The sequence below is a fragment of the Rhineura floridana genome, chromosome 3 (genome assembly GCF_030035675.1).
Source record: "Rhineura floridana isolate rRhiFlo1 chromosome 3, rRhiFlo1.hap2, whole genome shotgun sequence".
Lineage (NCBI taxonomy): Eukaryota > Metazoa > Chordata > Lepidosauria > Squamata > Rhineuridae > Rhineura > Rhineura floridana.
In genome coordinates, this window is record NC_084482.1 from 130295590 (window position 1) to 130321140 (window position 25551).

At 40.2% G+C, this 25551-nt stretch overlaps 1 protein-coding gene across 9 annotated transcripts in view; it reads left to right on the forward strand.

The window, feature by feature from the left end:
* Positions 1-25551, forward strand: part of RAD54L2 (RAD54 like 2) — a 93159-nt gene that overhangs the window by 39888 nt on the left and 27720 nt on the right. For 8 of the 9 annotated variants that reach the window (XM_061617895.1, XM_061617896.1, XM_061617899.1 and 5 more), the window contains 7 exons: positions 12765-12963; positions 14164-14303; positions 19439-19573; positions 21162-21394; positions 21592-21774; positions 22287-22420; positions 24978-25174. In XM_061617895.1, the coding sequence (XP_061473879.1) occupies positions 12765-12963; positions 14164-14303; positions 19439-19573; positions 21162-21394; positions 21592-21774; positions 22287-22420; positions 24978-25174 (1221 nt within the window). The remainder of the gene's footprint in view (positions 1-12764; positions 12964-14163; positions 14304-19438; positions 19574-21161; positions 21395-21591; positions 21775-22286; positions 22421-24977; positions 25175-25551) is intronic. The other variant, XM_061617901.1, reaches the window with a different exon arrangement.

The following is a 25551-nucleotide window of genomic DNA, read 5'->3' on the forward strand; positions in this document are numbered from 1 at the left end:
CAAAGTGTAAATTACAATTTTAAAACAAGATTTAACAAGGGTCCAGAAAGAGATAAAAGTGGAGCCACTTATTATAGAAACAATATAAAAAACAATAAAGGGGAACTACTGCAGTTTCATCTTTGTATAATGCAACTGCCTAACAGGCCATGCTGAGCTTTAGGGACTTGACTGAGCATTTTTTTTGACTCTACAGTAGTAACATCGGATTCTGTGGCTTTATTTTTCTGTCCAGCTGAACAGTTTTATTAAACAACAATCTACATTCATTGAAGAATCTACATGAGAAAAACCGCAGGCATTCCCTCCAATGTATATGGAAGAATGGGTTAAATTTTAAACGGTCTCCCACATTCATAGATTACACTCCATTTAAACTATTTTGAACAGAAAAATGGATTCATTAATGTAGTGGCATCTCAACGTTAAAATAGCGTTCTGTAATTTATGATTTGCCTTGACCCAGCACATGAAAATTTCATTCAAAGAATCAAATTTGTTTACATATCAGCACAGTATAATAACTGCTGTTGCTTTTATAGCCCCCTTCTTTAGGAAAGGTCTTCTGATGTCTTATGTGATTGTACCAGCTTAGAGTATTATCTCCATTTTATCATGTGAAATCTGCTGTATGGATAGGCCATGTGATTTGCACAAAGTCGTAAGTCAGATAGGATTTGTATTTTACCTCAACTCCATGTCTATACCGCTCAGTAGTTCAAGTAAATGTTCCTCATCTCTTGATTTTTATTGATCAGTCAGGATCACTATACAGCTCTCATTAAACATAATCAAAATGTGAGGCACTACAGATAATAGTGTACTGTATCGTATGCTTTTAACTTCATTTTAAAAAGAGAAATACTTGGCTGTGGTTTCTGGTATTTGAAACATCCACTATGTGCTCTGGGACTGCGATGCCATGGAATTCAACAATGAATTTGGTAACTTGTTTCGCGTTCTGCAAACCATGTTCCAAACCTTTGATGTTCCACCATGTGGTGAAATAGTGAATTGTTGCTTTAAATGCCTCTTTGCTGGAAGCATCCTGAAATGGCAGTCTTACAAGAAACTCCCTTGATAAATTAATTTTTTTTCCTTACACAGAGAAAACCTTGATCTAGAAAAAACATTTAGCATTGTTTGAAGTGCTTTCCCCCCCCCCCGCTATTAGTTATGTGAGGAGGCCAAGGTATGTTCATTGAAAGCTAGCTTTTCTTGGTTAATGTCAGCGGAATTCTCATTGATTTTGAAGTAGAAAATGGCAATAATTTAAAGTTAATTCTCTCTCCCACACACATCCCCATGAATAAGTAACATAGTGGTTAGAGTGTTGGACTACGACCTGGGAGAACAGGGTTCAAATCCCCACATAGAAGCTCACTGGATGACCTTGGGCCAGTCACTGCCTCTCAGGCCCAGAGGAAGGCAATGGTAAACCACCTTTGAACACCGCTTACCATGAAAACCCTATTCATAGGGTAGCCGTAAGTCAGCATCGACTTGAAGGCAGTCTGTTTCCATTTTCAAAGAAAACAAGCTTAATCTGGTGTTCTTAATATAGCGGGGTGGGGTGGCAGTGAAGCCATAGCTCTTCATGCTTTATTCAAGATGACCCTAGTGCTTCAGTTTCTTAAACAGAAATATAAAATGTTATCAGATTTGCATGATTGAAGCATTATTATTGATATAACATTAATACAGATATTTTATCAATCACAAAAATATGATAAGATTGATATGATTGAGAAGATAAGAAAAATGTTCTGGGTCATTGCGACCCTGTCCTTGTTAGTAGAAAAGTAAAATGACTGAAGCAAGTATTGATAACATTGCTGCAGATATTTTATCAATCATAAAAACTTGCTTGGTTTCAAATATCTGCTTTTATATTAAATTTTAAAAATATAACTTTATCTCAACAGTACTCATTAAATATATACATATGCATATGCATTCTGTCAACAGTCCAATCCAAAAAATAGAAAAACATAATACTGAAAAATACAAGGGCAAAATATCTTTCTCTTTGGTTTTGTCTTAGTAATTTATGGTAGCAGATAATTTAATCTTATATCTGTTCTATACAATTCTTTTTTAATATATGTTATTGCAGGTGCCCTTTTTTCCATTTCTTAATTATTTTATAGGGCTGTGGCACTTCAGTTAGTTTTATAACTTCCAACTGCTTCCAGATTTTCGTGATTCTAATTTTCTTGGGCCTCTATCCTGTTTGCACATTTTAGCAAACAGTATGTTATCCTAGCCATTGTTACTACATACAGAATTTGTTTGATTTTTTTTTTTGCCATCTTAGCACTTTACATTTCCAAAGCCACCAAGAGTCCTCTCTTTATCTTTCACCACCCTGAAGATTCTAGTTTTAAAACTGATGCTATGACTCGTAACAACTGCCTGCTGTAAATGAAAGCTTATGCAATCATTGCATAATACAAAATACCCCCCTCTAAATTCAGTCTCCTTTTCTCAGACCCTGAAAGTTAGTTGATCTATGGAAATAATAGTATCTACATTAACCCAGCAAAGGAAGCATCTACAAAAATAAGCTGTATGTGTGGCTGTAGAAGCCAGAATTTTCCTAGTACTAGCCCAGTATTTTAGTACATGGAACAAATGCTCTATTTGTCAAGGGTAGTAAGCTCCAAAATGAATACTTGTGATTTCTGATAGACAAGTTGGAAAGTGCTTCAGGCGAAAGAGGTCCTTTTATAGCACTTGGGGTTTAAAAAAAAATTACCCTGTGTAATTGGAAAACTGTTTAACAGAGTTAGCCAGAAAGTCTAGTTTCTGGTTCTTCCTGTGTATGTGATAAAAGTAATCACTTGTTGAAACTCCCTAGCAGAGAAGACATGAAAAATATTCTGGGTCACTGTGACCCTATCTCTGTTAGTAGAAGGGTAAAATGACTGAAGCAGAAATGCCAGTTTGCAAATGAATTGCTACAAAATTAAGTGTAAATTTCCAGGCTTCTGGTATTTATCTGATGATGGTTACTAAATTTAAAGACATGTATGGATGACAGGGCATTTTGGAGAGAGGGAACGTGCATTTTAGGTAGTAGTAAGAAAGGTCATAGTGTTCTAGCTTTTAGAGAATAATGCTGTTTTCCCATTTATCTTTCCTTCCACATTTCGAAACTCTTTGCAGACAAGTAATTAAACACACTGCTTCCATGACATCCCAGAATGTTTGTGCTGTAGCTGAGAATAAAAATTAGTTTTCCAGACTGTTAAACACGCTTCCCGGTGCTGAGCATAAACAATGTAATGTTGGCTACAGGATAATGTTGTCTTCTGTTGCCTTGTGTGCGTATATATATCATTAATACTTAATAAGATCAGCTACCTGGATTCTTCTTTTGGTTTGTGAGTGTTGATATTTGGACACATGTTCATGACTGCTTATATAAGTGCTCTTTAGTGTTTATGTAATTTGGGCCTCTTTACTATGTGCAGCAATGAGGTCAGAATAAGAGCTCTTGAGTATTTGGGGCCCTGGTTTGCTTGCATAATCTTGAAGTTAGAAGATAAATTGCCTGTCACTGAAGTTGGCGTTTAGATGTTCCAGATTTTCTGAGTGCATGCTTCTTCTTTTTGTATTCTTGCTTTCTTGGTGTTCCCTCTCCCTCACCCTCCAGACACAGTCTTCCTTGCCTATACAAGGTTCAAGACAATACTACAGAATATCTGAAAGGCAAAACAACCAGAAGTAATTGGCATTTTAATTTAGGATTAGTGTTCCCTGCAGTTTTGGGTTACAGTGTCTTCAGTGCCTCTCTCTGGTGCCATTAATGTACGTTCAAAGCAAACACAGTCATTCTGCTCAATGTCCAGACTGTTGAATGTGCTGCCTTCATAGTAAAGTGTGTGCCATCTCTCTCTCTCTCTCTCTCTCTCTATAAAAAAACAAGTATTCAGAGACACTGGGGAAAAGACACTTGCAACAGCCGCAGTCAATTTGACTTTATGTTACACCCTTCCCTTTCTTTGCTACTAGTTTTAGTCATGAAGACTATAGAGAATTGGCACAACTGACACCTGGTAAATGCATACGCTTGTGTGACAGACCAGAGGAGTTGCTGTTTATCGTTAAAGGGCCTATCTTAATGCCAGGTTGAATTTTCACTATGTACTCTGGATTTTCATTATGTACGCACCTGGCACAATTCTCATGTAACACTGTGACTTGGTGCAAATGAGCATAAATGCAGGTTCCTGGAGCAAAGTCTGAACTGCTGCTCTCCTCCCACAGTGCCACTGCTGCTGCAGTACCTGGGGCCAAGTCATGGTTTGGCACTTAGTGTTGCATCTGAACCTGGGCTTGGGGTTTGTCTCACTCTGGACACACCGTGAGCACTAAGGCAAGAAGCTTAGCCCTGCCTAGCGTGGCAGCAGCAGAACTGGGGGAAAGAGCACAGCTGCTGCAACCTTTCATTGGGATCCCATTTGTGTGCGCTGAGTCAGTGGTTCCCAAGCGGTTTTCCTCCATGGACCACTCAAAACTTGACGAGGGTCTTGGCGGACCACATGGATTTTTCTCTTACTGTAGCTATTGTAATGTAGTGTGCTAGATGATGTATGATTTTAAATTGTATTTTTATTGTTTCTTTTATTTATCTTGTATTACAATTTGAATTCTGTGGAATTCAAACTGTAATACAATATATAAGAAATAAAAGGAGCAATAAAAATCAATTAAAATCAATATGAGTATTAATGCAATGGATGCATTAAAATGGGAGCAGTTTCCTGAGGCTTTTGTGTGTGCAGGTGGGATTGGTTGCAAAAGGCAAGTCATCTGTATAAGGGGTGGGAAAGGGGTGCTCCACAGATGTGATCTCAGTTATCTACAAAGATAACAAAACCTGTCAGAATCTCCCCTTTTTCTTCTTCACCCTTTCCCTTCCAAGCATAATTGCAGTTTTGCCTATTTTTCTCCCCCAACCCTCATCATGCAGCTAATCCCATGCATAATTACTCAGAAGTAAGCCCATCAAGATCAATGGTAGATATGCATAGGACTACAGCCTTAGAAGCTTGATCCCACACACCTGTACTAGAAGGAAGCTTCACTGTGCTCTGCGATGCTTCCTCGTGAGTAAGCATCATGGTTAACAGCCTTGAAATCACTTGGTTTTACCTCTCCTTACTTGGTGTCTTTCAGTACAGACAATACCACTCATATTGAGAATGCCCGGGTTGTTGATGGGCAAAGGAGACTTCTGCTTCAATGTGTGTGGGAGGAAGCCATGGTACATTAAAGGGGGCTATAAAATGGGGAGTGGAAGGAATTGTGAAGGGTGTAAGAGAGGAATGACTACAGTTGTGGCAGAGAACGGAAGAGTGCTGTTTGCCAAGCCTTCACTTGTCTGACAGACTTCACAGACTCTTGATGTGCAGAGAAGGGCTGGGAAGGGCCACCAGGAGGAGGGAGAGACAGATTACAAAGATGTGACAAGGGAAATGTAGATTGCTCCGCTATCAGGAGAGGGAGGCTGGAGTTCCACCTCGCAACAACATACAATACAAAACCTTAAAGATGGTCCTCCCATTGTTCTTCATGGACATGCTGTGGACCACCAGCATGAAGTTCACAAACTATTTGTGGTCTGCAGACCAGTTTGGGAACCCCTGCATTAGGATATAGTTTGGCTCAGTGTTGCATGTGATCTGAGTCATTAACATATCTATCTTTGTGAGGGAACCTTTTGCCTGTGGGAGAAAGTAAAGGGACTTTTGTCTGGTTACTTAATGTAACCAGACAAAAGCTGTAGAATCTGGAATCTCAGTGCAACCACAAATCACAGACTGAACTGCTGTAGTATATGCAGGATCTGGGCAAGAAAACATTTTTATTTTGGTCTCTTGCAGATGAGCTGTAGCTGAAATTTATAGCTGGATACCCACTATAGCAATTTGTTCTGTTTAGAAAGAGTAGAGATTAGAGCAGGACACGGAATAATGGGCTGAAGTTGCAGGAAGCCAGATTTTGACTGGACATCAGGAAAAACTTCCGAACTGTTAGAGCCATACGACAATGGAACCAATTACCTAGAGAGGTAGAGGGCTCTCTGACACTGGAGGCCTTCAAGAGGCAGCTGGACAGCCATCTGTCGGGAATGCTTTGATTTGGATTCCTGCACTGAGCAGGGGGTTGGACTTGATGGCCTTATAGGCCCCTTCCAACTCTGGTATTCTATGATTCTATAAGATTATGCTCCCACAAATAGCTGTTATATAGCATTCGCTTTTTTGTGTTGCTATAAGGGTATGTGTATCACAAAAAGCGTATGGGCACTACCCAGATGTGTTGCCTTACCTGCAATTACGGCTTGATGTCTAAAGTATTGTGGTTGTGTTACAGTGTGCTTTACACATGTGAGGAACAGATAGAGATGTAAAGGCCCAGGAAAAAAAACAGAAAAAATGTGGAAAAAGTCCCCACCCCCACGCTGAATTTTCCTGGATTTTTTTTCTGGGTCTTCACATCTCTAGGAACACATCCATAGCTGGAGTGAATAAGGTTGTCTATCTTTTTACTAGCAGAGTTTTAGAGACATAATAGAGGAACAACTTGAGATAGATCAAATGATGTGATTTGATTTTAGTTCTATTGTGTGGACCAATTTTCTTTATCACAGTGGAAAGAATGTATTCTGAAGTTCCACTATGGATTGGAATTGTTTGACACATTTGGTCATTGCTTCCCCTTGAATTCATTCTTGGCTAACTCTTGAGTGATGCATATTCAGCTATCCTGTGTAGGAACAGAAGACATGAAAAGCAGCAATGACGGAGGAAACTCCGTGTCTCTGACAGATGTGGAAACCAGTACAAGTCTAACAAGAGTGAGAATGCAATAAAAAGGAAAGGGAGTGACAGTGAGATCATATAGATGTAGGCAAAAACAGTTTACTTGTTCTGAATCCTGGTTCTTCCTTTTCTGAAAGAGAAGTATTTCCTGGGTCCAGTTAGCTTCAGAAAGACTAACTCTGTCAGTGTTTGGGCTGGGTAGGTGCGTCATCTTATGTAATCATTATGTAATTAGTTCTTTGTTAGGCCTTTCCAGAGTGGGAGGGACCTAAAGCTGCTGAATTGCCAGAAGGGTTGAGACTGCTATTTAATTAGCAGGCCTGATAAACGCTGCGGAGGTTTTCAGACTTGGCATTCTTAAGATCTAGCAGAGGGACTGTCTTCCTTCCCATTCTTAGCGGGAGGTGAATTTATTTAATTTTTTGCTTTGGACAGATAGAACCTAGAAGAATCATGTTGATGTTATTGTTTTCACATCTTTTGTTAGCAGTGAATTTTCCACCACCCCTTTTTTTTGTTTTTACAAAGTGAGGATTTGACAATGGAACAATTCAAGTTCTCCTAATTTTTCCTCTGCATTTTGCTCCGTGTGTAACCTCTTTAGGAAGAATATTCATGCATTCCCATATTGTAGACAATGTTGTAAGAAATGCACATCTTTCTCTTTCTGGTAACCCCCACCTTCTCGATTAATTGTGTAGAGCAGTTTTCCTTCACTTCTTAGTTAAATGACATTCCTATGGTAACTAGAATAGCTGCTTGCATGGACACACAACAGGAGAATTTATCATTTGCAGCTTCTTTTAAAGTTAGGCTTCTCAACAGCGAGGTGAGCAGTTGCCTAGGGGAAGTTCAATTTTCTTTCTGCTTTCCCTCCCACTTCATATACATATTTTCATTTCTTGAATGTGTAGGAGGTTAAAATGGACAACCTCGCTGCCTCATATTTCAGTTAGTGTAATAGAGGCAAGAGTGTGCCTCTGTATTTGGGCTGATAAATATTATAAATTCTGTTTTTGCCAGGATTCCTCTTCCCATGGAATTCCACTCTTGATTATCTTAAAACCATGTCATGGTTACCTCTGCTGTTGTGGCTCCTCTTTTCTACTAATTCATATTTGGGCCCCTCTTTGGGTCAGGACTCGAGGTTTTATTATTGATCTCTGCTTTCACATGGCATGTTACTGTCCCTAATGTGTATTCATCCAGTATCTTAGGTACTGTGACATGTAGGAACTGATGTGATACCCAAAGTGGACTGTGTGAACCATGATGCAACAGCAAACAAGTCATGTGTTATACCCAGTACTGTGCTAAGCTAAATAATGTTTTCGTGGTAGCATGGATGTGAGCAGAGATGCATTTAAAGAGCTTCTTTCTTTATTAAATTTATATCCTGCCCTTCCTCTCAAAAGAGGCCATAGCAGCCTTTTAAAAAACAATAATGGAGGGTTAGATAAAATTTAAAAAACCTTTCCAGTTTGTTCTGTTGGCCATGAAATTCTTCTCAGGATGCCCCTGCCAAATGAGAAATAGCAGGTGTCTGCCAGAGAAGGGGCCTTTTCAATAATGGCACACCAATTGTGGAATGACCACCCCAGAGTGTCTTGCCTGGTATGCAGGTTATGGTTTCTTGGCAGCACATGAAGCTCTTTTTTATTTTCCTGGGCATTTTAATATTTTAAGATTTCAATCTTTTTAGGTCTATTGTGTTAATATGTTTTGCTTTTTGCTGTTTTTTAGTAAAGGAAATCACAGGCCTGAACTTACAAGGTCTGAACAGGGTGGCTTATAACAGATGCTCTTGGAGGTCACTGATTCATAGGGTTGCCATAACTTGTAATCGATTTGAAGGCACATAACAACAACAAGTTAGTTATACACTGGGCTTTTTATTTTATTTTTAACGTTTTTTAAAACAAACATTTTTTAACTTTTACTGTTAACTGTCTAGAGGTTGTTGTTAATTAGGTGGTATACAAGTCATGTTGCAGAGGGTTTGGAGGCACACTCTAGAGCAGAGGTGAAGAACCTTTGGCCTGTAGGCCAAATTAGGCCTGGTACAGGTCCCAGTTTGACCCGCAAATTGTTGTCCACAAACCACACCCACCTGTCCCACACCTGATACAAAAGAACAATTGGGATCAGCCAGCTCCTTTGAAGGTGAGCTTTCATTGACAGAGTCTGAAGCATATTCAGTTTGCATGGTGCTGCTGGACCAACTAAGTGGTACAAGAGGGGCCATTCTTATATTGTGTTTGAGCAGAACGGAGACATTATCTGAATTTAGGTCCGGGCTACAGCTGCATCAGAATGTAGTAGTAAAATCCTATTCTGATAAAATGAACGGTACCACTTCAAACTGCAGATAGAAGGTGCAGTTTTTTAAAAATGCTTCTCTATATAAAAAGCTTCCTAGAAGTACAAAACAAAACAACTCCCCCTCACTTGAAACTAGCAGATGCGGGGAGAAATCCTAGCCCAGCCTATTTCCCCTCTGCCTGCAGTCTGAAGTTGTATGGTCCATTCTATCACCTCATTCTTTTTGCATGTCTGAACCAAGTTTCACCTAGGACCTATTGATAGCATAAAACTGGGGTAAGTAGTTAAAGATACTCACATGCACCTGATGCTTAGAGCCATGATGCATCTGATCCATTGCAGGGTATAGGTTATTTTTTGGCCTAATAAGCATGTGACACTCAGAGGAACAAAATAAACATTTGGGGAGTGGAGAAGAGGTATATTGAAGAGGATGGAATCCAGAGAGATCTTCGTTGGCATGGATTTGGGGGGAAGGGGATGAAGAAGTTTTGGCTGCCTGTTGGTAGGTTGAGACCACAGAAGATGATTGCTCCCTCACCCCAGTCCCAGTTGAAAGGAAATTGGGAGAACCACCTGGAGTGTCTGTGTTCAAAATAAGACAGATACACATTTGAGAAGTGGATAGAGCCTTTTAAAAATTTTAACACGGTAGGGAGAATAGATTAGAACCACCAAGTCTAATATTCTACTGGGTCCCATTGTTTGTTTTATATATTTCTTTTTGCTGAAAAGATGCATTAGAGCAATATAACATGTATTAAGGGAGTATGTGACAGCTGTAATTGTCTCATTCCTAATATTTGAATTTTCAGCCCCTCGGTATTCTGCATGAACTATGCCTTTGTTTTTGAATCTGGAGAAAGTGATTGGTTTAATGACTCATCCTGCAGCATATGGACACGTGTGCTGCTGTTGCTGCTTCCTGTTGCCCTATTTTATTCAGTCTTGTGATCTAGATATGTTATTGTGAATGAAAGGGAAAGGCTATGGGTGTAAAATTACTGTGTATAATATTACCTTCATTTGACTTGATATGCCAGAGAAATGTGACTTTATATGGATAGCAGAGTTCTAGTCTGATAAAATCCTTTGGGTAAATGACTGCAATAACAGTAAGTCTGTGGACTTGTTTGTTGTGACATTTCTATTGCCACCTGCTTCTCTAAAGGCCCTATCTGTACTAGAAAATGTATCAAGTTTATTTATTTATTTATTGCATTTGTATACCGCCCCATAGCTGAAGCTCTCTGGGCAGTTTACAACAATTAAAAACATTAAAAACAAATATACAAATTTAAAAACACATTTTTTAAAAAAGCAGTTTAAAAACACATGCTAAAATGCCTGGGAGAAGAGGAAAGTCTTGACCTGGCGCCAAAAAGACAAGTGTTGGCGCCAGGTGCACCTCACCAAGGAAATCATTCCATAATTTGGGGGCCACTACTGAGAAGGCCCTCTCCCTTGTTGCCAGCCTCCAAGCTTCCTTCGGAGTAGGCACCTGGAGGAGGGCCTTGGATGTTGAGCATAGTGTACGGGTGGGTTCATGTCGGGAGAGGCGTTCCATCAGGTACTGTGGTCCTAAGCCATGTAAGGCTTTATAAGTTAAAACCAGCACTTTGAATCGAGCTCAGAAACATACAGGCAGCCAATGCAAGCGGGCCAGAATCGGTTTTATATGTTCGAACCGTCTGGTCCCTGTTGCACAAGCTGCAGCTTCCTAAACGTCTTCAAAGGCAGCCCCATGTAGAGTGCATTGCGGTAATCTAACTTGGAGGTTACCAGAGCATGAACAACTGAAGCTAGGTTATCCCTGTCCAGATAGGGGCGTAGCTGGGCCACCAACTGAAGTTGCTAGAAGGCACTCCGTGCCACCGAGGCTACCTGAGCCTCAAGTGACAGAGATGGTTCTAGGAGAACCCCCAAGCTATGAACCTGCCCCTTCAGGGGGAGTGCAACCCCATCCAGGACAGGTTGGACATCCACCATCCAGTCAGAAGAACCACCCACTAGCAGCATCTCAGTCTTGTCTGGATTGAGCCTCAGTTTATTAGCCCTCATCCAGTCCATTGTCGCAGCCAGGCACCGGTTCAGCACACTGACAGCCTCACCTGAAGAAGATGAAAAGGAGAAATAGAGCTGCGTGTCATCAGCATACTGATGGCAACACACTCCAAAGCTCTGGATGACCACACCCAATGGTTTCAAGTAGATGTTGAACAGCATGGAGGACAGAACTGACCCCTGCGGAACCCCATACTGGAGAGTCCAGGGTGCTGAACAATGTTCCCCAAGCACCACCTTCTGGAGGTGACCTGCCAAGTAGGAGCGGAACCACTACAATGCAGTACCTCCCACTCCCAACTCAGCCAGTCTTCCCAGAAGGATACCATGGTCGATGGTATCGAAAGCCGCTGAGAGATCAAGGAGAATCAACAGAGTCACACTCCCCCTGTCTCTCTCCCGACAGAGGTCATCATACAGGGGGACCAAGGCTGTTCCCATGCCAAAACCAGGCCTGAAACCTGACTGAAATTAATCCAGATAATCGGTCTCATCCAAGTTCAGAATGTGACCTAGCTTCTGCTTCCAGTATGTGTTCGGTTGTGTGAAAGAAAGAGAGAGGAGTCAGGTTTGGTTCAGCTGCGCTTGTTCCTTATCGGAATGTAAAATAATAGAGCAAATAGCTGCTGTTGGCACTTAAGCTCATTTCTTTTAAAATGCTTTGTCATAACTTGGAGGGGTTTTGAGTCCACAGGAAGAGTCTGAAGGTTAAATCAATCAAATTGTGGGTTTGTGAAACAGTTATTTGGCATACAGTGACCCCTTGACAAATACAGCTCACCTTTGTCCTGTTCTTTTAACCACATCTGGATTTGCATTCCACACATGGCCATTCAGATGTAACCCTTATGGAACATGAGCTGATTCCACATAGTTCAAGCCCATGCCATTCCAGCAGTGTTTGTCTGTAAACAACAAAAATTAAAAAACCCTCAGTCAGCAGCGTAGCACAATTATTTAAGAGGCACCAGTGGTTTGGTAAGTAACTGTATCAGTTCTACCCATGTGGTTTATGTTTGTGTGTATATATAATTTTGCTCAAGTGGCACTGGACCATGTGGAAGCTGTCCCTATGCCACAGAGTTGGTGTTTGAATAGGACTAGAGAAATTATATGTGAAGTGGCATGGTTTTCTTAACTATATTAATTGGAGAGAATACTTGCCCTGCACCCTATACATGTTTTATTTTGACCACTGAAAGTAAGCCATCTGAATAGGACATCCATGTGTAAGAGGCTGTGCCTACATTGGCATGCCTTTTCCTGTTAAAGTAGATTCTTGGGCTGCAGTTTGTGCATTTGAAGTAAATGCATCAAAAAGCAACCTGAGAATTAGTTGATGTAAGTGTTATCAGAGGGCAGGCTGAGGCACTCGGGTAGATCTCCTGAGGCGCTCTAGTAGATCAGCATCTCAAGGACAGGTAACGATCAAGAAATAATTTAGTTTCTCTGTTTGGATCTGAATTGGTGCGTGTGTAAAAAAGAAAGAAAATGACTAATAGCCAGTCAGTTTTCTACATCTTACTCTAACGTTTGTCATTTCAGACCAGTCCCGTGAAGCAGTGTTCAACAGTGATCTTGTTCAACATGGTGAAGATGGGGAATGGCAGCGCTCTACTTCAACTACCTCATCTCAGAGTGAACAGGCAGAGAAACTGTTGCAGAATCAGCACAAGAGCCTGGCCTCTGAGGACACCAAAAAGAAGAGGGCTCAGAAACCTTCTCACATGAGGAGGAACATAAGGTGAACAGCAATTTAAAAATAATCAAATTTGAAAGTGTACGGATATGAGTAATTATGTTAGTTTGTTAGTAACACAGTTGTATTGAATATGTTGCACATCAGCCATCTCTTCAACCCAGATTTGGATGAACTGTTCAAGCTCTAGACATATGCTTAAAATGGAGATGAAATCACATTGCTGAAGTCCTGAAGGGAAAGATCCAGGTCTAGTGGTTATTACAAGGAAATGCTTCCACAGCTTCAGAAAAATATTGAAGCACAAACTTAGAAGGCATTTGGATCAAGTGATCATTGATATACTGACTGATGAAAGATTCCATTTAGAATGTTTTTGCCAAATCCCATGGAAGAATGGCATGATCTGATGTTCCTTTCTCTGAACCAACAACCCCTTTTTGAGCTTTAATAAGCATTAAAAACTTCTAAAATTTATTTTGAGATTCTTCCATCTGGCAAGTGTGCAGTCCACAACAGTATAAGATTTTAGACAGGAGAAGAGAACGTTAGGACTATGGGCCGTATCTGATAGAACCAACGCTTCCCTCTGCCTTTTCTTCTGGAATGACTGGCTCCTAGATGAGTTACCAAGCAGCAGAAATGTGGGTTTTTATTGACTAGTTACAGGGTGTGGGTCCTACACTCCTAGAGAACTTCAGTTATGGGGAAGGAATTTTTATCCCCTTCAGCAGTGTTCACTCTTAAATGGCACAGTGAAGAGCCTTCTTGCTCAGTTCTGTGTTATCCTCTAGATGTCATAGCAGCATCAAAAGTCTCCTGAAGTGTTTATATTAGCCTTCTATTTTTAACACTTTTCCTACTTCTTTACAACTTGAAGGCATATGTGTATGTGAGCCCTTACCCTATATGCAAACGTGAATGTTATAAAGAATGTATTTACCAGTAACGTGTCATTTCCTCCCACCTTTCAACTAAAACGTTTTAGAACCTAGATAGTATATTAACCGCTTCCAAACCAACTCCTTCCTAGAATAACAATAACACTTGCCCTGCAACACTGCAGCTGTAAGTGAATTGTCCCCACTGAAGTACTATCTGTGGTGTGGTTAGTCATTTCTTAATCTTGTAATTTTCTTCTTGAAAAAGCTGGGCACCAGTTTTTCTTTCCAGTTGGTAAATGAAGCTAACAGAAACTGCGTTGAGAAACTTTGTTTTGGAGTAACACTTTCTCTGTGTGTTCAGGAAGCTGCTGCGGGAGGACCAGCTGGAGGCTGTGACAAAAGCAGCCCAGCAGGAGGAGTTGGAAAGAAGGAAACGACTTGAGCAGCAAAGGAAAGATTATCAAGCCAGCATCCCCACTGTACCCCTAGAGTTTCTCCCAGGTAAACAGTGCACAAACTACTACCGAACCAAATGCCTAACTGAAGCAAGGGAACCAAACTGTAACAGTCCTGCCAACATGCTAAACTTGCTTCACCATTCCCCTTATGAACTTAGATAACTTCTTGTATTTATATCCCACCTTCCTTCCAAAGCAATTAAAGTATGGCATACATAGTTTCCCATCCGCCACCTAGGTTTGTCCTCAGAACAACCCTGTGATGTAGACTTGCCTTAGAATTTGTGACTGGCCTTGGAAGCTTGATGGCTTAGTGTAGATTTGAATCTGGGTCACGCCAGAGCTTGGAAAAGTTACTTTTTTAAAACTACAACTCCCATCAGCCCCAGCCAGCATGGCCACTGGATTGGGCTGATGGGAGTTGTAGTTCAAAAAAGTAACTTTTCCAAGCTCTGGGGTCACCTTAGTCCTAGTTTGATATTCTGACCACTGCACAGCAACTGTAGCAATAGCTACAGTACAGCAGTCCTTGTGGCTTCTTAGCATGTCAGAGTGTATCAGCCAAGTGTTATGCAAACCTTTTTCTTGTTGGGTATGGCTGTACTGTTAATAAAAGATGGATTCATTATCATCCTTTTTAAGGTAACATGGATTTGTAACCTCTGGTGAAAGTAATGACCTGTGGTGGCATCAGAATGAGTTCAGGTTACACTGAGAAGAAAGAAAGGGGTGACAAAGTGATCAAGCTTTTACAGTTTACTCCTTCTTCAGGTTCTAGCAGCTGAGAGGGAAAGCATTTTTAATATAAAATTGCCTGTTTTTAAAAAACAAACCCTTGATCAAACTTAATGTTGTATTTTTAAGGCCACAACCCTTTTGCACACTTACCTAGGAATAAGCCCCACTGAATACCTTGGAATGTGATTTTGAGTAAGCATGTGTATAATTGTATTATTTTTTAAAATCCTGGCATTGCAGAAACACAATTTATTTGGTTGTGTTTTTTTAGAAGTACAATTTTAGATGATAGAGCTATAAGCACCTTTGCCAAACACTTTGATGGTTTGTGTTTTTTCCCTACTAAATATTTTTCTTTTTAATAAATTATGACAGACAGACAGACACACAAAACCATATTGTCAACATAAGCAACAGTCAGCATTAATATATGTCATCTCTGTGGTCAAAAGTAACGGCCAATAGTGCTATTAAAAGTAAATTCAGGTTAGATTGATTATTGAGCATATATGGAGTGAAAGAATAGGAAGTATGAGTGGTATTCAGTGCTCATTGTACTTGGAGTAGACCCATTGAAATTAATAGACGTGGCTAACTCTCATTAATTTCAATGGGTTTACTCTGAATTGTATTTAGTTGAATTACAACCCTAAGGGTTGTATTCAGTTGATGCCCTTCTGCTGATGGAAGGCACTTTTGATCCTTTCCTCCAGCAGAAGAGACATGGTTTTCCCTCTCCCCTGCAGCCCCCATAGCACTTTCCATGCTATTCCATAGGGTCCCCAGCCTTCTGGAAAAGATGGGGGGGTCTGCTGGGGGGAGGAGAAATAGCCAAACATACCTTCCTCTCCATTCTATGGAAGACTCTCCTAGTTCAAAGAGCCTTCCATCAGTGGAGGGACGCCAACTGAATATAACTCCTAAATTTTCTTAAAGAAAGATGACATCAATTTATTCACATTGGAATAAAAATAATCCTACTATGGAAACATGACATTAAATATTATTGTTAACTCCATTTCTGATAGATTCTGATACAGTAATTATCATTTTTTGGTGTTTTTAATGAATTTTTTACTAGCTAGTAAAAACTAACAAGGAACTAGCCAATTATTATTAATATATTATTCTCTGATTCAGAGGTTCCCAAACTGTGGTCTGCAACTGTGGTCCACAAGCTTCATTCAGGTAGTCCACAGCATGTCCACATTAAACAGTCATATTGATTTTTATTGTCTTTTTATTGCTTCTTTTATTTCTTATATTGCACTTTATTGAATTACAATTTGCATTCCATAGAATTCAAATTGTAATACAGTAAAATGCAATATAAGAAATAAAAGAAGTAATAAAAATCATACAGCATCTCTGTGTGTGTGTGAACCTTGGCCAAATTAAAAACAAAACACCAACAAGACATTGTCCTGTAGAGAGTTCGGTTTGGGAGTTTTGCAACAACCATTTTAGCTGCTGACATTTTCTTACCAGCACTCTCTGGCCCAGTTGAGATGTAACATGAACAAGCCACGCCAAGCCTTGGGCTTGTGTTGGCTGGCCTTCCCCCTTTCTTCCTTTTTTGCACAATAAGGAGGTGGGGGTGGGGTGGAATCAGAAGCTTCTGCTTCCAATTCCAGATACTGAATTGTTCTTTCCATAAAGAGGTTGGATACATACAACTATGGTTTCTTTAAAATCAGGATCTTCTGATCTCTTCTTCTTGGTATGCAAAAAGGATAGAATGCGTATGTGAGCTCAAAGGTTGTCGCAGCTCATTAATATTGTGGGAAACCATGGCTTCTTATGTCTGAATCAGGCCTCCAACTCTTGCATACATTATTGTCATTTAGTAGAACAGCTTGTGGGTTAAACAGTCTGTTTCCATAACTTCTCAAATGAACTTTAATATCTCCTTCCAGTGCTTAAATCTGTCAGCACCAACAACTATGCCAAATTTCTCATCTTTTATTTTACATTATCAGTGCCCCCTCTAGTCACCATTCTTTTTTTTTTCTTTTTTTTTAAAAAATCCTTCCGGGACAATATCAGTGAAAAATCGCATCCTCTATTTTTGATAGAGAAACATTGTAAGATTTTTAAAACTTATCTGTAATTGTTCAGATTCCGTTAATTCAAAATATATAAAGCTCCCTGTGACCTTTTTTTGGTTGGGGGGGCTGCAGCGAGGGGGAGAGGAATTGCCAAAAACTGCTTCCCTCCTCATTCTGCTGATGGAAGCTTTACTGTCAGCTGAGTGACAACGTTGGATGCAGCCCAACATTTCCCAGGCTTGGTTTGTGTAAGGGCCTGGGATAAAGACTTGGGCCCATAACTTTTGGCTGGCCTTGGTAGCCAAGCCCAACATTGTGGTTGCCAAGCCCCTACCCTTTCCTGTATTCCCAATTTTTCTGCTGCACATCTTTGTGAGGGATAATCATCTGTTCCCTTCCTCCGTAGCAAATTGGAGCAAGTAAAAGTTGCAGCAGGGATAGATTTGTTCCTTTTCAGTCTGCGCTTCGGAATGCTGCATGGAAATAGGAGCATACAATTCATCTTTTGTGTCTGCAAAAGCAGAAATGCCACAACAATGGTGAACGCTTAAATCACCAATGGAACCACCAGTGTTTTCCTTCTTTAGAAAAGCACACACCATCACTTTACTATCATGGCAAAATTTACTCATCAGCTTCAAGCTTCAAAATGCACTGAATCCATAGATATAGATTATAAATATATATGCTCTGCAGTGCAAAGGAGGATCCAGAGCTTGGAAGATTACTTTTAAAAAGTAATAAATTACAGTTGCAGTTACACGGCCCAAAAAAGTAGTAATTACCGTTACAATTGCAATTGCTCTGAAAGTAACTGATTACTTTTCCTCCAAAGCAATCACTACAATTACATTTCAGTTACTTTAAAAAACGCCTACAAGGTGCTGGCCTTGGCTGCTGCACATCTAAGTAGCCTAAAACAACAGTAAAAATAAACACACACATACAGACGTAGTAGAATAATTATTTTTATTCATAAGATAGCAATGGTGGTCTCTCTGCTGGTAAGGGTGGTGGGGAGGGAGGCTGAGGCCACTACTCAGATCTTTGCCTGTCAAACCAAGTGCAACCCCCCCACTCAGCCAGCAAGCATAATCTCTCTCACTTAACCACCTCCCAGACCCTGCCCTGCCAGCAACTAAGGGACACTCACTCAAGCAAACATTTTCCCCTGAGATGCAAAAAAGTTGAAATACTGCAAATGCAGCACAGTAGCCGGAGGGGGTGGTGGAGGCCACTTTGTGTGCCAAGTGCAAACACAGTATTCTCTCTCTCTCTCTCTCTCTCTCTCTCTCTCTGACACACACACACACTCTGTAATCTTTCACCTCCACAGTTCTTTATTTCTATTCTGCTGCTGCCTCTTTCTCCTCCTTTTTCCATGTTCTTGACCTCCGGATCCTTTTCCCCTCCACTCCATTCTTCACCACCACTATCCATTTTTTTAAATAATTGTTTTCTCCACTCCACCCCGTCTCACTCTCCGCCTCCTCCTTCGTCTCCTCCTACCCATCCACAGAGCATGAGGAAAGAGCGACACTGCACAGAAGCCTAGTTTGAGGCACATGATTTTCATCCACAAATCAGAGGAGCAGAAGACTTCCCCTGCTCCCCCCCAGTAATGCCCAAAAGTAATTCTGGAAACGTTACAATTACTCCACAAAAGTAGTGGAATTACTCCTAGTTCTATTACAATCAAAATGTAAACGAATTACCCACTCGTTACTCGAAAAAGTAATGAATTACAAGTAATTTGTTACTTGTAGCTAGTTACTTCCAAGCTCTGGGAGGATCAATACACTTTTACTGATTTTAGGAAATGGAGATAGGGTGAGAATAACGAAGATGAAAGTGAAGGAAGGTGATCTGATATTATCAACCATTCTATAATGTTTTCAATAAGTTTATTATTTTAATGGAAAGTGTTATTTGTTAAAATAACTATTGCTGTATGTGTATATATATTTATACTGTTAATTGTTTTCAATTTTAATATTAATTATTCCAGGTAAATATAGAATGATAAAGTTTTAAAATAGATTATGTCGTGTTCTACCAAGTTTTTAGGATGATGTGTATATACTTTGCTTTAAATTGACATTTTGGGGCAGAAGTGTCGGGCAAAGGAGGGGACAGAGTATGTAAACGTGACACTTTTATCACTGCCAGTGAAGTTAATATACAGTAAAATTGTTCCAGGAGAAACATGAGTTGAATCAGTGTTCATTTCAGATAACTTTGTATATAAAACCTAATCTGTGGTATTGGAGTAAGACTAAAAACATTTAGTTAGTTGTATTTAGGTAAGCAAATGGGGTGGGATATTTTTGTTTTGTTTTCCTTATTCTGGGTTGTTCAGCATAATTTATTGTTGTTTACTATTTTGGTTCAGAAGAGATTGCTTTAAGAACTGCAGAAGTTGCTCAGCTTCCCCCTCAAGTATTAGCTGAAGAAGTCATCTGCTTAGACAGCACCAGCAGCGGTAGTGACGATGACTCTAAAGGAAGACTCCATAGCATTAAAGATGGTAAGATCAGATGATAAAGTCCTGACATTCTCACATTGTGGCCTATAACATCTTTGTATCCCCCTTCTTCATGCAGTCCCAGCACCACCCCATGGCTGTTTCAGAGTGTTCTCAACCCTCTAAAGGGCTTGGGGGGGAGAACAGGGGAGTCACAGGGAGAAGGGGAAATGAGTGAAAAATCACCTCACTCACTCCAGCAGAGCTCTATGTGGATAGAGTTCCACCGATGAGTAGTCTGGATCCAGCCTCTTGTATATTTGACGATGGATGGACGGACGGACGGACACAATTTAGCAGATAAATATTACCAAACTGAATTTAAAAGCACCTCCCATTGCATGTTGTGTATAAAGTACAAACAATTACAGACACAGCTGAGGAGATAAAATTGCCACACTAAATAAAAATTGAAAATGATACCATTTACAACTCAGAAAACATAGTTGTGACCCTTATTTTAATGGCAGTTGCTAGAAATTTTGCAGTCTGTTCTGTCACCAGCTTATCTGGATTCACAAGGGGAAATGTTACATAATAATCAGCTGAGTGCCCCAGTTGAGATCATAGTAGCGGGGTGAGTAACTCTTTATGTGTATACAAAGAGCAAAATAAAAGTACATGGAATCAGTGTTTCATTATTACCATCTCCACATCAACACGTGTGATTATGGAATGGGGTTCTCTTAAAACAACCCTCACACTGTTGAAGGAAATGGATTTAGTTGTGCACTCGAGAAAGCTCCTCTATATTTTAGAATTGTTAGAGCCTGTAGATATGCTGCCACTGTGTCCGGGGCCTAGATGGAAAACAGTTATACCAGGGAAATATCAAACAGGTGTTGCCTCAATAAGTCTTTTGCTTTACTGAGACCTAAACTTAGTAACTGTTGTGGTGAAAAGCCAAGAAACCATAACCTTAAACTGATAGCTTTCATTCAGCTGCTTTTGTGTGAATCAAGCAGAACTAAAGGGAATAAGCCAGTAGGGGCTAAATTTAACTGGAGCCAATAGTTTAATGGCCTGACCTAGGCCTGTATGAAAATAGAGGGGAGACCAGCTTCAAATTGCAAAACAGCATAATAATGGATGGATGGTTATGTATTTATGATTGGCCTATTTTGCATCTGTAAAACAGTTAAATCTGAAAAATCTCTGAAATGACAATTATTTTTTGTCATCTGTTTTTTTTGGTCCAAAATCCTGGTGTTTAGTTAGACTAATTTCTGTTCACATACTTGGTACATTATATGCAATTATTTCATGAAAATGGTGCTTGTCTTCATTTTCTTTGTTCTCATTCTTGTTTTCTCTCTCGCTTTTAGTTGAAAATTGAGTAAGGTAATGATAAATTGGAAGCTGAGAGAATTGCAAGATATAGTGCAGGAATATTCAGTAACTGAATATTAAACTGACTTTGCCAGAATGATTATTTATGATTATCAGCATTATTTACTTTCATAATCTTTTACCTTGCTTAGTTTTCTGCTGAACAGAGAAGAGAAAATGAAGACTCAGGAATAGATAATTCCTATTTTTCCATTTCAATTGCAATAAATGTGTTCATCTTCCACATCTGGTTGCCTTTTAGAAGTGATAGAATTGAGTTCAGGAGAAGATGAAGCCCTCCAGATTGTAGACAGCAGTGATTCTGGCAACGAAGGAGATGAAGATGCTACTGAAGAGAGCAGTGGTGCTCATGTGAATGATGCTCTAAATCAGTTAGATGCTTCAGGACAAGTAATTGTCAACATCAACCATCCACCAAACGAAGAGGACATTTACCTGGCTCCTCAACTTGCACGAGCAGTAAAGCCACACCAGGTACTGGAGATTTTCAGTCTGGACATACAACGACTTTAGCAACTTTCCTTTCAGAAGCTGTACTCTGGTGTAACATACATAGATAAATTTCAGTCCTTATCGTATTGTATATATATGTGACTAGATGCACATCCAGCATTGTAGTTTGTTGGGTTTCCACCCATAATGTCTTTGGTAATGTTTGTTACTCTTTCTAGATCGGCGGTATCCGCTTCCTGTATGATAATCTGGTGGAGTCCCTGGAAAGATTTAAAACCAGCAGTGGATTTGGCTGTATCTTAGCTCACAGCATGGGGCTGGGCAAGACCCTCCAGGTCATCTCTTTTTTGGATGTACTTTTCCGGCACATTGAGGCAAAGACTGTCCTAGCCATTGTACCCGTAAGTAGGCTAGGGAGAAGCGTGTGTTGGGTCTCTTGGTGTGGGTATTGGCGAGAGTAGCAGGAAAAAAGGACCTTCAAAATTTTGAGCAAGTTCTGCGGTCTCTTGACTTCCATTTTTACCACTTAATTACAGCCATCCTTAGGATTGTGTAGAGAGGCCCAGTTCTTGCTACAGTGGAGCAGATGCAGAAGATAACATGTAGTCTTCCTTGGTGGTCTCTCCTCCGCCCATGCCTCCCTCACCACGAGCACACACACACTTACCCTTTACCTGAGAATTAGGTAGAACTTCTTTCAATGCAATGTATAATATATTGTATCTGTTCTATCCTTTAAAAACCAGTGTAGTGTTGTGTGAAGAAATACTTGTATGAACTTGAACCTGAAAAGCTGGTTTTGTTCTGAATGCCCAGTGTTCTTTGGTCTTGGTGCTTTACAACTTTCAGTTTTTTTGGCTTCAGAATCCTAATTGGTGCATCCCATACCTCCTCTTTCCCCCTTTTCTTACAGGTAAACACTCTTCAGAATTGGTTAGCAGAATTCAACATGTGGCTCCCAGCACCCGAAGCCTTTCCTGCTGACTACGACCCAAACGAGATTCAGCCTCGCACCTTCAAAGTCCATATCTTGAATGATGAACATAAGTATGTGCACTTAGTATCCTTACAGGGCTTACGTACAGCTGCTTCTGCTACTACTGTCACATTTATGCCTTGCCTTAAGGCCTTAGAAGGGTCCTCAAGGCAGCTTGCATAAATAAACAAAGCAGCTTCAATAAACTTCCATGTGAAAAAAGGTCGATGAAAATTAATCTAAATGTAACAGTCAATATCAGACAAGACACCTTTCATTTAACCACTACCGTAGTACATTACTCTTCATGTCTTCCAAAATTGAGCTGTCTTGACTTGTCTCCTAAAAGCTGAAAGAGTGAGATTAATGGACTTCACTAGGACTTCCTCAGATGAGCCAAGTCTATAGAGAGGTTTGTACAGGAGAAAATAATTCCACAGGTATCCTGCACCAACACCTTACTGCATACAGAAATTAACTGGTAGCCATTAATGTGCTTGAGCACAGGTGCCATATGCTCATGAAGACTAGCCCTGGTCAATAGTTGGGCTGCCTCATCTGCCAAAGTTTTGACCAGCTCTCCAAGTTTTGGACCATTTTCCAATGTTCTTTGAAAGTAGAAGTATACAGAGCCTATTACAGTAGTCTAGATGTGCAGGTAGAAGGATGTGTATGGTAGCAGCAAGATCCAATTGCTATGCTGTGGTGTATAGGAAAGTACAGATGGATAAAGATGCCTCTGCCTATTCTAGATGAACAAGAAGAAAATAATCATGGAACTTATTGACGTTCCAGCTTACTGGTGTATTTATAGCCTTAAATACACCAGTAAGCTGGAACGTCAATAAGTTCCATGATTTCATCAAGGTTGTCTTTCCAAAAAAATATATATTGTAATTGTTTGTTAATCATTCCTGGCGTCTGAAACAAACTTAATCAACTAACTGTGACACCTTGCCATTTTACTCCTAATATACCTACTTTATAACAATAACTTGAAGCCGACATTAATTTAGATGCCCTTTTTAGTTGGTAGAATGAAGGGTAGCCATAGCCAAGTTCCCCCGATTGCTGGGAGCTATTTTCAATTCTGTAACAGTTCTCTAATTAAAAAGCACTATAATTTGCTCCCTAATATGAAAGAGAGCTTTCTGTTTATTCACATCAGATCCTACATATCTGTGACAAACATCTCTGTTCAAACAGAACAAATTCCCATTTGGAGTATATATTCATTCTATCCTGATGTTAATAGAGGCTTTCTGACAACGGGTCCCAAGCTGTAAGATAAGATTCTGTAAAGAAGTTGCAGGCAAGCATCTGCCAAGGGCTGTGCAAACTATTTCCTTACCCCTCCCATTGTACTTTGAATAGCATAGGAAGCAACATACCAAGCCACAACCACTCTTCAGGCAGTGCAGCAGAAATGAAGTGTCCCACCCTGTGAGGTAACTGTCAGTGGCAGGGAAAAATGGGTCAACCTTTAAATTTTCTTGAAGGGCTGTTTTTGTTGTTTGCATGTTTAGGGTCCATCACTCAAGCACTATATGACCATATGGCTCTGCCCTCTTTCTTTTGTGTTGGTTGTGCCTGGACAAGATTATTTATAGCAGAAAGGAGTGTCGGGTGAACCTTCTCATTGTTTGCTTATTATACTTACAATATGAGAAATTGGTCAGTTGCAGTCCCCCTGAAGGAACAGATATGCAGTCTAGGGGTGCTTCTGTATCTAGCTCTGTCTCTGGAGGCCTTGATAGTCTCAGTGGCTAGAAGTGCCTTTTATCAGCTGCTTCTGGTAAGACAGCTGTGACAGTTCCTGGACCGGTAGAGCTTGACCACAGTAGTTCAGGCACTGGTGACTTCAAGGCTGAGTTACTGCAATGCACTCTATGTGGGCCTTCCCTAGCACGTGACCTGGAAACTGCTGCTAATGCAGAATGCTGCAGCCAGATGGCTGACAGGATTGAGACCCTGTCAGCATATAACACCACTGCTCAGGGATCTGCACTGATTGCAGATTTGTTATTGGGCCAAGTTCAAGGTGTTAGTATTGGTATTTAAAGCCTTTAACAGCTTGTGACCAGTTTACTTGTGGGACTGCCTTACCCCATAGGCACCCACTCAAGCACTTCCATCTGCGGAACATGCACGGTTACAGGTGCTACATAATACTCATTCTGCACTTGTAAGAAGTTGTTCTTTTTGTGTGGTGGGACTTACTCTTTAGAACTCCCTGCCTATTCACATCAACCAGGCACCTTCACTGTATTCTTTTTGACATCTGCTTAGAACTTTTTTGTTTAGGCAAGCCTATCCAGACACACAGTGTTCTAATCTTTTTAGTCTGTTGCTGTTTTGATTGTTTTAAAAATGTTTTTAATTACTTGTTTTTTACTGTTTTGTCAGTAGTCAGCCTAGAAGGTTTTTTTACAATCAAGCAGTATACACATTTTATTATATAAAATAATAAACACTTGATTGAGCTTGAGCTGTTGTTGAAATTCACTATGACAACATTTGCTAGCCTCTGCTTTATATAGCTGTAGCACACACTTTTGTTGAGTTCACCTCTTTCCAAAGCACTTCCCCATTTGTCCTTTTCACTGGTGCATTTTGTTTTGTTTACAGGACCACAGCTGCTCGCGCCAAAGTAGTAACTGATTGGGTGACAGATGGTGGCGTGCTGCTAATGGGTTACGAGATGTACCGTCTTCTTTCATTGAAGAAATCCTTTGCCACAGGCAGAAAGAAAAAAAGCAAAAAGCAGACTGGCCCTGTCATTATTGATTTGGATGAAGAGGATCGTCAGCAGGAGCTCTTAAAGGGTGAGAGGCTTTTGTTCTTGTAAAGGTCTATTTTACTTCCATCTTAAGAGGGCCAATTCTTAGATGACTGTTTTTACTGATATATGGACATAGGCCGAGGGACAGTCTCAAAGTGGGAAGTCCCCTCAGGGTTGTCTCTTTATTAAATCCAGAAAGATGATTCACTAGGTAAGGCAAAAACTCCCTTTTATTAATAAAAATAGTTTAGAAACGGAGGCTGTGTTATATTTATATCAAACAATTGAATGGACATGTGTTCTGTGAAGTGTCTCATTGGGAATTTTAGATGAGATCCATTGTAATCCTCATCTAAGCCACGGAAAAGGTGTCATTGTCATTCTGTCACCAGTGTCCTGTCCATGTTATGACCTGTCCAT